Genomic DNA, 12,226 nt, shown 5'->3' on the forward strand with positions numbered 1-12,226 from the left:
AATATGTAATATGAATATAGAACCAATATTACTACAGTTAACATGAGACATAAAGTAGAGTTTCTATTGGTCCATTTCAGCTCATGTGACAAAGATTATTAAGAGTTTTTATTAAAAAGCATCAAAACAAATGAAAGTATGACGTCACCTTATTCTCTACATAAAGGTTTAGATGTTAGATGTTATAGAAATATAGAATGTTTTTATAAAACCTTTACGAACCTGTTTCTGGAGCCAGACGACGTCATCAGGTGGCGCCGAAGCGCTGCGTGGTGACGTCAGATTGGCGCGACGGTTCATCGGGCGCTCAGAGCGAAAAACAGAAACAGAAGAAGACAAACAAGAAGACAAACAGAAGAAGAGAAACAGAAGAAGAGAAAGAAGAAGAGAAGCAGTGAGTCTCTTTATTGTTCGCTTTGATCTCAGTGAACTTTGAACTTTAATGTTTCGTTATTGACGTTGAGTTGAAACATGCAGCTGTTCAGGACCCGCTATTAGATGATGGATGGATAGATGGATAGATAAATGATAGATAGACGGACGGACGGAGAAGTACAGTGCACTGACTGTCTGCCTCTCTACCTCCTATTGTTGTAATCAATAAATTAAGAATTAAATATATCACATTGCTGTTAGCTAACACTGTCAGAGACTAGACCTAGACCTAGACCCAGGTCCAGCACATATAGTGATGGTCTAGAATCAGAAGTCTTGTTGTTAGATTCTCTTAAATTGATGTGTTTCCTCTTGGAGGTGAAGGATCCTGGATCAGTCATTGATCAATTGTTACTGACCCTTACAGGAGATGCAGTCTGGATCAGATTCTCCTGGTCCTGGTCCTGATCCTGATCCTGGTCCTGGTCCTGGTCCTGGTCTAAAGTCAGTCAGAAGATCTCCTCGTCTGTCTCCTCAGGTCAGTGACACACACAGTAACACACACACAGTAACACACACACACACAGTAACATACACACACAGTAACATACACACACAGTAACACACACACACACAGTAACATAAACACACATTTAGCAGAAAACATAAAGGCAGAGCTGTAATGAACAGATGTGTCTTCATCAGCAGCACTGAGGTGTGTTTACATGTTTACATGTTTGTGTTTTCAGAGCAGCAGTAAAGGAAAGGAGGGAAGGAAAGGAGGAGGCTTCCTGAAGGAGGTGAAGAGGAGAGGAAGGATGGAGAGGAGCCGAGAGGAAGACGAGGAGCTGATCGACAGACTGCAGACGCTGGTGAGAAGATACCAGTACACACAGTACTCACAGTACACACAGTACACGCAGTACACACAGTACTCACAGTACTCACAGTACACACAGTACACGCAGTACTCGCAGTACACGCAGTACTCACAGTACTCACAGTACTCACAGTACACACAGTACTCACAGTACACGCAGTACACACAGTACACACAGTACCCGCAGTACCCGCAGTACTCACAGTACCCACAGTACTCACAGTACACACAGTACACACAGTACTCACAGTACACACAGTACTCACAGTACTCACAGTACACACAGTACTCACAGTACACGCAGTACACACAGTACTCACAGTACACACAGTACAGACAGTACCCGCAGTACTCACAGTACCCACAGTACTCACAGTACACACAGTACTCACAGTACACACAGTACTCACAGTACTCACAGTACTCACAGTACCCACAGTACACACAGTACAGACAGTACCCGCAGTACACGCAGTACTCACAGTACCCACAGTACACACAGTACTCACAGTACACACAGTACACACAGTACACACAGTACTCACAGTACTCACAGTACTCACAGTACCCACAGTACACCAGTGGTGGGCCGTCAGGGCCTGCAAAGCCTTCTCTGCTGGCCTAAACAGAATCACAAAGTTATATCTATTTTATAATTTAATAATGTTTCTTAAATACACTACATGTATTATAATTTATAAAAATATGTTTCCCATTATCTTATGTTCTCATTGCACAGCTACTGTCTTCCTCAGTTGCTCTGCTTCCAGTGCAGCTTGTTTTAAGTAGAGCTTTTATCCAATCAGATCTCACCTCTGTGTCTCTAGGTAAGAACAGAGGCAGAGGCCTGCAGACTCACAAGTGAATCCATGTGCAGTTTAAGTGAATGGGGACGATATTGTTGATTGTCATAGTGTTCAACCAATCAGATCTTTAGTTTGACATGTTGGGCGTATTCTTTGACGTGTCAGTGGTACCCAGGTAGCCTCTAAGTACGTCTGCATTAACGTGCGCCGTGATTGGTCAGTGGGCCAGCGAGTGACTAATGTGAAATTTAAGGAAGCTGGCAGAAGTTAGTTGGAGGAGTTAGAGTTGAAATTCAAAGATATGGAAGAAGTTATAACATTATAACAGCAGCCTGACTCAGCCAGGAAAAGGAGTGTATGAACGTGTTCCTGTCTGACAGCGTCGCACATCTTATGTCTGAATGTGTTTCATTGTAACTGAGCGTCTTGGTGTTTGGAGCTACGCTACGCTAACCTGAGGACGCCATAGCACGGAAGGACACTACGGTGCTTTTGAAAACTTTTGGAGAAACCCGAGTGGATCTACAGATCAACGAACACGTTCGCAGGGAAACGGAGCGTCACAACCGCGGTCCGACCGCAGGCGCGCCGGAGGAGGTGGGATCCCGGTGAAATACAACTGGGGAGGCTCGACTGTCATCACTGGCGTCCATGAATGGAGAAGGACTTCTTACTGGAACTGAGACGTTGTACTGGGATTAAACTCTTTAACAAAGAAAGGAGGATGGAGTTTGTCTTTAAGGGACAAACTGCTTTTGTTTGTTTACATCTGCAGTAACGTTTTCATGAATAATATTTGATGGCTCGTGCTCTTGTGTGGTGGAATGCGTGGATCCGCTGCAGCTCTGCTGGATTGATGTGTTGCTTTGTTGTCTTATGAACATATGTGACTGATTCTTATGACTTTGTTGTTGTCATTGTGTTAATACGTTGGTTTGACTATTGACTGTCCGTTAATGACACAGCGTCCCGTCATGCACGGATTCATGTATCTGCACCGTAGCTGTTCAACTGTAGCAGGACAGCACAGAAGGCCCAGACATAAAATGCACGGCCCGCCACTGCAGTACACATAGTACACACAGTTCACATAATACTCCTCTCTATTATCAGTTGCTGGTTGCGTTACATCCTGCTGACACCTATTAAAACACAACTGTGTGTGTTACTCTGTCTGTCTGTCTGTGTTTCCAGGACGTGTCCAGCAGGTCCCAGGTCTCAGGAACAGGTCTAGTTTACTCTGAGATCTTCACTCATCATAAGAACCTCTGGGATGCCAGGTAAGCCCCGCCCCCTTCCTCTTATTGTTATTAATACACATAAGAGATCAATAAGTATTTGATCCAGTTTAAATTGTTTGAATCTGTGTAATTTATGGAACAATATATACTGTAAACATGATGTCACTTAATAGAGATGTGAGGAAGGGGCGGGGCTTGTCCTCTGTAAACATCATGATGTCACTTTATATAAATGTGAGGAAGGGGCGGGGCACTAATCGGTAGTCCTGATTGATCTTCAGTCATCCAGAGAGACCCGACAGAGTGACAGCCATCATGGAGGAGCTGGACAGACAGGACCTGCTGTCTCACTGCACCAGAGTCCAGGTCTGACCACTTCCTGTTTCAGAGTTTCACAATAAAAGCAGCCTAGAACAAGCTGGAAGGTTGTTCTGAATGTTACCCTGCTTCAGTTCAACTAAACACTGATTGAACCGAGCAGATGTTTGACTCTATTAAAGAGTAACTTCAGATCTGCTGATCCTTTCAACAGTAACGTGAATAATTAACAATAATCGCAGTTACACAGAGAAACACACATTGAACTTTGATATTTATATATTGATGTTTACGTGATGTACCTGAAGGGGGCGCTATGTGTGTTTGTTTCAGATCAGAGAGGCTGTAGAAGAAGAACTGCTGCTCGTTCACATGTGAGTCACAAACACTGAAGACTGAATGTATATATTGTTCTCTACCGTTCTCTATTGTTCTCTATTATTATCTACCGTTTTCTATTGTTCTCTATTATTCTCTATTCTCTATTATTCTCTACCGTTCTCTACTGTTCTCTATTATTCTCTACTGTTCTCTATTGTTCTCTATTATTATCTACCGTTCTCTACTGTTCTCTACTATTCTATATTGTTCTCTACCGTTCTCTATTGTTCTCTACCGTTCTCTACCGTTCTCTATTATTATCTACCGTTCTCTATTGTTCTCTACTGTTCTCTATTGTTCTCTATTATTATCTACCGTTCTCTATTGTTCTCTATTATTCTCTACTGTTCTCTATTATTCTCTACTGTTCTCTATTATTCTCTACTGTTCTCTATTGTTCTCTACCGTTCTCCACTGTTCTCTATTATTATCTACCGTTCTCTACTGTTCTCTACTATTCTCTACAGTTCTGTATTATTATCCACTGTTCTCTACTGTTCTATATTATTCTCTATTGTTTTCTACTGTTCTCTACTGTTCTCTATTCTATATAGCTCTCTATTGTTCTCTACTGTTCTCTACTGTTCTCTACTGTTCTCTACTATTCTCTATTGTTCTCTACCATTCTCTATTGTTCTCTACTATTCTCTATTGTTCTCTATAGTTCTCTACTGTTCTCTATTATTATCCACTGTTCTCTATGGCTCTCTATAGTTCTCTACTGTTCTCTATTATTATCCACTGTTCTCTATGGCTCTCTATTGTTTTCTACTGTTCTCTATTGTTCTATATAGCTCTCTACTGTTCTCTATTGTTCTCTACTGTTCTCTACAGCTCTTTACTGTTCTCTATTGTTCTCTACTGTTCTCTACTGTTCTCTACTATTCTCTATTGTTCTCTACTGTTCTCTATTGTTCTCTACTGTTCTCTATTATTATCTACTGTTCTCTATAGCTCTCTATTGTTCTCCACTGTTCTATATTATTCTCTATTGTTTTCTACTGTTCTCTATTGTTCTATATAGCGCTCTACTGTTCTCTATTGTTCTCTACTGTTCTCTACTGTTCTCTATTGTTCACTACTGTTCTATATTGTTCTTTACTGTTCTCTATTGTTCTATACTGTTCTATAGTATTCTCTGTTTTCTATAGTTCTCTATTGTTCTCTACTCTTTGCTACTGTTCTCTATTGTTCTCTACTCTTTGCTACTGTTCTCTATAGCTCTTTATTGTTCTCTATTGTTCTTTACCTTGTGTTCTTAGGAAACAATATTTTGATCTGATGAAGTTGACTCAGACGATGACAGAAAGTGAACTTCACACTCTGTCTGAGAAATATGACTCGGTGTATCTTCATCCTGTAAGAACACACACACACACACACACACACACACACAGAGATGTTTACGATCCTGTATTTGAAAGTCTAACTCAGGGGTGTCAAACTAATTTTCACTCTGGGCCACATGAGCATCATGGTTGTAACGGTAAGACCGTATAAATGTAACTACTCCCTAACGTATTGTTAAATAACTGTCTCTGCAGTTGATTATTGTTTATTCAAGTGTAAACATATTGTACATGCAGTTATATAACCTCAGCCACATCGGTTTTGTTCTTTCTACCTCAGAGCTGCTTTCAAGGCTGCGTTTGCTGAGTACAATCCAACGTGAAGTATTTCATTGGGGCCTTGAGTTTGACTCGTGGTCGAATGTATACACAACTGATAAAACCTTTGTTTTTGTCTCAATAAACTACCTAAACTTACCTGCTACTCTGCTGTGTGTGTGTGTGTGTGTGTCAGGAGTCCTACCAGGTGAGTGTGTCTGCGGTGGGTTCTGTCCTCCAGCTGGTCGATCAGGTGATGACCTCAGACCTTAGGAACGGATTCGCTGTCATCAGGTAACAACGTTCAGGTGCTGTTAAAACATTAATGAAACATAATGATTGAAATAGTTCAATAACCTGTCTGTCTGTCTGTCTGTCTGTCTGTCTGTCTGTCAGACCTCCAGGTCATCACGCTCAGTCTAATGAGTCCAACGGTTTCTGCATTTTCAACAACGTGGCGATTGCAGCTCGATACGCTCAAACCAGACACTCAGTCCGCAGGTAAGTAAGTGTGTGTGTGTGTGTGTGTGTGTGTGTGTGTGTGTGTGTGTGTGTGTGTGTGTGTGTGTGTGTGTGTGTGTGTGTGTGTGTGTGTGTGTGTGTGTGTGTGTGTGTGTGTGTGTGTGTGTGTGTGTGTGTGTGTCACTTCCTGTCTGTTGGTGTGTGGGAAGCCAATGAGGGCTCATGTTGTCGTTGCAGCAGCACCTCCTGCTAGTTGGTTGGGAGGCGTGTCTGATTACTCTGCTCTGATTGGCTGATGATCACTCTGATATCTGTGACATTAGCTCAATTCTGGCTCCTTTTATTTTGAAGGGCAGAGGTTTACCAGATGTCTTATTGTTTCCATGAAGCTGGAAACTTAACTGAAATGTTTCCTTTCTCTGTGTGTGTGTGTGTGTGTGTGTGTGTGTGTGTGTGTGTGTGTGTGTCAGGGTGTTGATAGTGGACTGGGATGTTCATCATGGTCAGGGCATCCAGTACCTGTTCCAGGAAGACCCCAGGTACAATACTGACAGACAATCTGGTTACATTTTCTTTATGAAAACAACAAAGAGGAAATCCATCCAGTTAACACTGTGTGTGTGTGTGTGTCAGTGTCCTGTACTTCAGTGTCCACAGGTATCAACAGGGATCTTTCTGGCCTCACCTGTCAGAGTCTGACAGTCAGTTTGTTGGCAGCGGACGAGCTGAAGGAAGAAACATCAACCTGCCCTGGAACAAGGTGACTGTCCTCACCGTTAACTGTCCTCACTTTAAACTGTCCTCACTTTAAACTGTTCTCACCGTTAACTGTCCTCACCGTTAACTGTCCTCACTGTTAACTGTCCTCACTTTAAACTGTCCTCACTTTAAACTGTCCTCACTTTAAACTGTTCTCACCGTGAACTGTCCTCACCGTTAACTGTCCTCACCGTTAATTGTCTTTAAAGTGAACTCTTCACTGTGTGAACTGTGTTCTGTGTTATTGATCCTCCAGACGATGATGACAGACGCTGATTACATCGCAGCTTTTCAACAACTCTTACTTCCTGTAGCCTACGAGGTAACACACACTCACCCTCACACACTCACACACACACTCACACACACCGACAGGATAATATATTTATGAAATGATATATGTGTGTTCAGTTTCAGCCTCAGCTGGTTCTGGTTTCTGCTGGATTTGATGCTGCAGTCGGAGATCAGAAGGTAAAAGCTCCACCAACCTGAGATCAGTGACAATAAATATAATGTATGTATTTAATCTTTTTATTGTGTGTGTGTGTGTGTTCAGGGGGAGATGTGTGTCACTCCTCAGTGTTTTCATGTTCTGACTCACATGCTGATGAGTTTGGCAGAAGGTCGACTTGTTTTTGCTCTCGAGGTAAAAACTGTTTCACATCATCTCTGTGTAGCTTATGTTATTGTGTGTGTGTATATATATATATATATACATATATAACTGCAACTATAAGAACTAAGAAACACATGTCTCATTATTCACACATATAAACAACAAACCTTCAGGTGTTAATGATTTCATATTGCCAAATATCTCTGATGTTCACACATAATATCTGGAGCTGTAGTTCTCTTTTCTTATAGTAACAGAAATATTAATAATAATCATAATAACTAATGATGATGATAATTATTATTATAATTGTGTGCAGGGAGGTTATAACCTGCAGTCGACAGCGGAGGGCGCTGCAGCCTGTGTGAGAGCTCTGCTGGGAGGAGCCTGTCCTCCTCTGACCCCACCCACCGCTCCCTCCGACAGGTGACATGTGGAACTCCTGAGTCGCTCCCGGGTCGCTCCCGAGTCGCACCCGGGTCACTCCCGAGTCACACCCGAGTCACACCTGTTCATCAGTATCAGTGTTGATTTCTAACCGTCTGTCTGTCTGTCTGTCAGTGCTCTGCAGTCCATCTCTCAGACTGTCTCGGCTCTGTATCCTCACTGGGTGTCTCTGCAAACACTGGGTGAGAAACTACATCATCACATATTACACTCTGTTAAATATGAGCATGGCTGAATTCATCGATTCTGGAATGGACTTTGGTGGCAGAACAAGAAACATAAATTATATTCAGAGGAATGTTTGATTAAGGTCATAAAGTGACTCCCTCACTATTAACCCTCCTTGTGCAGAAGGCGGCCCATTGGCTGAGGGCCGTGTCATGAGAGCAACAACCAATCTGCAGAGCACAAAGCAGACATGCCCGGCTCCCTCTGTTGCCACCGTAACAGGTCTGGTTTATGACGAGAGGATGATGGAGCACCTGAACATGTGGGACAGGTGAGCTACCATCAGAGTGAACAGTGTTACAGATGTTTTATATATACAGTGTATATATATATATATATATATACAGTTGTGTGAAAAAGTGTTTGCCCCCTTCCTTGTCACGATCAGGCTTTGTTCTGTGTCTTTGTTTCTTTCTGTAGCTCCTCACTCACCTAATCAGTTCATTCAGTGCACCTGCCAGTCACACTCACCTCATCAGCTCATTAGTCTCACCTGTTCACTCTGCCTAGTTCACTATTTAAACCCCTGTCTTTCACTCACTCACTGCCAGATCATTGTGTTTGTTTCCTACCTACCCGCCCTTTTTGCTCATCCTGTTCCCGGTTTCCCAGTCTGTCTGCCCTGCCTTGTCCTGCCGGATTTTCCCCCTCGTCTTTTGTCTTGTCCTTGGATTACCTGTTTTTGTTTGTGAGCTATTAAAGACCTTTTTTCCCCTACTCTGACTGTCTGCGCTTGAGTCCTCATCATGCCCCGTGACAGAATGATCTGGCCTACAATGGACTCAGCAGACCATGGGTTGGAGTGCCGTCTCCCTGAGTGGTATGAGCAGTTCATGGGAACCCGCCTGGCCTTTGGTGGGCCTCGGAGTGTCCAGAAGGCGAACCGCGACCTGATGGACTGCCAGCTCAACACTCGTAGGAGACAGAGAAAGAAGGGTCAGACTTCCATCCCCGCTGGGCCGCAGCGATTCCCCGCTCCCGCTGGGCCGCAGCGATTCCCCGCTCCCGCTGGGCCGCAGCTAACTCCAGCTCCCCGTGTCCTGTCGGCGGTCCGACCGACTCCACCTCCCCGTGTCCGGTCGGCGATCCAGCCGACTCCAGCTGTCGCCTCGGAGCAGCAGCTATCCCCAGTCCGGGCCGCCGCCGTCTTCGAACCGCAGCGACCTCCAGTCCGGGCCGCCGCCGTCTCCGAACCGCAGCGACCTCCAGTCCGGGCCGCCGCCGTCTCCGAACCGCAGCGACCTCCAGTCCGGGCCGCCGCCGTCTCCGAACCGCAGCGACCTCCAGTCCGGGCCGCCGCCGTCTCCGAACCGCAGCGACCTCCAGTCCGGGCCGCCGCCGTCTCCGGACCGCAGCGACCTCCAGTCCGGGCCGCCGCCGTCTCCGGACCGCAGCGACCTCCAGTCCGGGCCGCCGCCGTCTCCGGACCGCAGCGACCTCCAGTCCGGGCCGCCGCCGTCTCCGGACCGCAGCGACCTCCAGTCCGGGCCGCCGCCGTCTCCGAACCGCAGCGACCTCCAGTCCCGGCCGCCGCCGTCTCCGAACCGCAGCGACCTCCAGTCCCGGCCGCCGCCGTCTCCGGACCGCAGCGACCTCCAGTCCCGGCCGCCGCCGTCTCCGGACCGCAGCGACCTCCAGTCCGGGCCGCCGCCGTCTTCGAGTCCGATCTCCAGTCTCTCGAGTGCAGTTCCCAGTCCGATCTCCAGTCTCTCGAGTGCAGTTCCCAGTCCGATCTCCAGTCTCTCGAGTGCAGTTCCCAGTCCGATCTCCAGTCTCTCGAGTGCAGTTCCCAGTCCGATCTCCAGTCTCTCGAGTGCAGTTCCCAGTCCGCTCTCCAGTCTCTCGAGTGCAGTTCCCAGTCCGCTCTCCAGTCTCTCGAGTGCAGTTCCCAGTCCGCTCTCCAGTCTCTCGAGTGCAGTTCCCAGTCCGCTCTCCAGTCTCTCGAGTGCAGTTCCCAGTCCGCTCTCCAGTCTCTCGAGTGCAGTTCCCAGTCCGCTCTCCAGTCTCTCGAGTGCAGTTCCCAGTCCGCTCTCCAGTCTCTCGAGTGCAGTTCCCAGTCCGCTCTCCAGTCTCTCGAGTGCAGTTCCCAGTCCGCTCTCCAGTCTCTCGAGTGCAGTTCCCAGTCCGCTCTCCAGTCTCTCGAGTGCAGTTCCCCTCCTGGTTCCCAGTCTCTCGAGTGCAGTTCCCCTCCTGGTTCCCAGTCTCTCGAGTGCAGTTCCCCTCCTGGTTCCCAGTCTCTCGAGTGCAGTTCCCCTCCTGGTTCCCAGTCTCTCGAGTGCAGTTCCCCTCCTGGTTCCCAGTCTCTCGAGTGCAGTTCCCCTCCTGGTTCCCAGTCTCTCGAGTGCAGTTCCCCTCCTGGTTCCCAGTCTCTCGAGTGCAGTTCCCCTCCTGGTTCCCAGTCTCTCGAGTGCAGTTCCCCTCCTGGTTCCCAGTCTCTCGAGTGCAGTTCCCCTCCTGGTTCCCAGTCTCTCGAGTGCAGTTCCCCTCCTGGTTCCCAGTCTCTCGAGTGCAGTTCCCCTCCTGGTTCCCAGTCTCTCGAGTGCAGTTCCCCTCCTGGTTCCCAGTCTCTCGAGTGCAGTTCCCCTCCTGGTTCCCAGTCTCTCGAGTGCAGTTCCCCTCCTGGTTCCCAGTCTCTCGAGTGCAGTTCCCCTCCTGGTTCCCAGTCTCTCGAGTGCAGTTCCCCTCCTGGTTCCCAGTCTCTCGAGTGCAGTTCCCCTCCTGGTTCCCAGTCTCTCGAGTGCAGTTCCCCTCCTGGTTCCCAGTCTCTCGAGTGCAGTTCCCCTCCTGGTTCCCAGTCTCTCGAGTGCAGTTCCCCTCCTGGTTCCCAGTCTCTCGAGTGCAGTTCCCCTCCTGGTTCCCAGTCTCTCGAGTGCAGTTCCCCTCCTGGTTCCCAGTCTCTCGAGTGCAGTTCCCCTCCTGGTTCCCAGTCTCTCGAGTGCAGTTCCCCTCCTGGTTCCCAGTCTCTCGAGTGCAGTTCCCCTCCTGGTTCCCAGTCTCTCGAGTGCAGTTCCCCTCCTGGTTCCCAGTCTCTCGAGTGCCGTTCCCCTCCTGGTTCCCAGTCTCTCGAGTGCAGTTCCCCTCCTGGTTCCCAGTCTCTCGAGTGCAGTTCCCCTCCTGGTTCCCAGTCTCTCGAGTGCAGTTCCCCTCCTGGTTCCCAGTCTCTCGAGTGCAGTTCCCCTCCTGGTTCCCAGTCTCTCGAGTGCAGTTCCCCTCCTGGTTCCCAGTCTCTCGAGTGCAGTTCCCCTCCTGGTTCCCAGTCTCTCGAGTGCAGTTCCCCTCCTGGTTCCCAGTCTCTCGAGTGCAGTTCCCCTCCTGGTTCCCAGTCTCTCGAGTGCAGTTCCCCTCCTGGTTCCCAGTCTCTCGAGTGCAGTTCCCCTCCTGGTTCCCAGTCTCTCGAGTGCAGTTCCCCTCCTGGTTCCCAGTCTCTCGAGTTCCGACCCCCGGACCCCCAGTCTCCCGAGTTCCGACCCCCGGACCCCCAGTCTCCCGAGTTCCGACCCCCGGACCCCCAGTCTCCCGAGTTCCGACCCCCGGACCCCCAGTCTCCCGAGTTCCGACCCCCGGACCCCCAGTCTCCCGAGTTCCGACCCCCGGACCCCCAGTCTCCCGAGTTCCGACCCCCGGACCCCCAGTCTCTCGAGTTCCGACCCCCGGACCCCCAGTCTCTCGAGTTCCGACCCCCGGACCCCCAGTCTCTCGAGTTCCGACCCCCGGACCCCCAGTCTCTAGAGTTCCGACCCCCGGACCCCCAGTCTCTAGAGTTCCGACCCCCGGACCCCCAGTCTCTAGAGTTCCGACCCCCGGACCCCCAGTCTCTAGAGTTCCGACCCCCGGACCCCCAGTCTCTAGAGTTCCGACCCCCGGACCCCCAGTCTCTAGAGTTCCGACCCCCGGACCCCCAGTCTCTAGAGTTCCGACCCCCGGACCCTCAGTCTCCAGAGTTCCGACCCCCGGACCCTCAGTCTCCAGAGCTCCGTCCCCCGGACCCTCTGTCTCCCCAGTCTGCCAGGCCGGCCATCCCTCCTCTGGACCCCCTCCACCCACCCGGTTGGGGACTCTGACTCTCGGCCTCGGAGGAGTGATAACCCTCCTCCGGGCCCCCACCG

The 12,226-nt window shown here is 48.8% G+C and overlaps 1 protein-coding gene across 1 annotated transcript in view; it reads left to right on the forward strand.

Moving 5' to 3' along the window:
• The first annotated feature begins 245 nt into the window (after positions 1–245).
• The window catches only part of hdac6 (histone deacetylase 6), a 33,500-nt gene continuing 21,519 nt past the window's right edge, over positions 246–12,226 (forward strand). Inside the window, 17 exon segments of the mRNA XM_076076402.1 lie at positions 246–394; positions 803–913; positions 1,125–1,247; positions 3,256–3,341; positions 3,584–3,668; positions 3,954–3,994; positions 5,264–5,360; positions 5,805–5,902; positions 6,005–6,109; positions 6,541–6,609; positions 6,704–6,830; positions 7,086–7,151; positions 7,241–7,300; positions 7,386–7,475; positions 7,765–7,871; positions 8,007–8,074; positions 8,244–8,391. Coding sequence (XP_075932517.1) covers positions 806–913; positions 1,125–1,247; positions 3,256–3,341; positions 3,584–3,668; positions 3,954–3,994; positions 5,264–5,360; positions 5,805–5,902; positions 6,005–6,109; positions 6,541–6,609; positions 6,704–6,830; positions 7,086–7,151; positions 7,241–7,300; positions 7,386–7,475; positions 7,765–7,871; positions 8,007–8,074; positions 8,244–8,391 — 1,478 coding nt within the window. The 5' untranslated portion in view covers positions 246–394; positions 803–805.

The sequence above is a fragment of the Anarhichas minor genome, unplaced genomic scaffold (genome assembly GCF_050575085.1).
Source record: "Anarhichas minor isolate MPS153535 unplaced genomic scaffold, ASM5057508v1 ptg000056l, whole genome shotgun sequence".
In the NCBI taxonomy this organism is placed as follows: domain Eukaryota; kingdom Metazoa; phylum Chordata; class Actinopteri; order Perciformes; family Anarhichadidae; genus Anarhichas; species Anarhichas minor.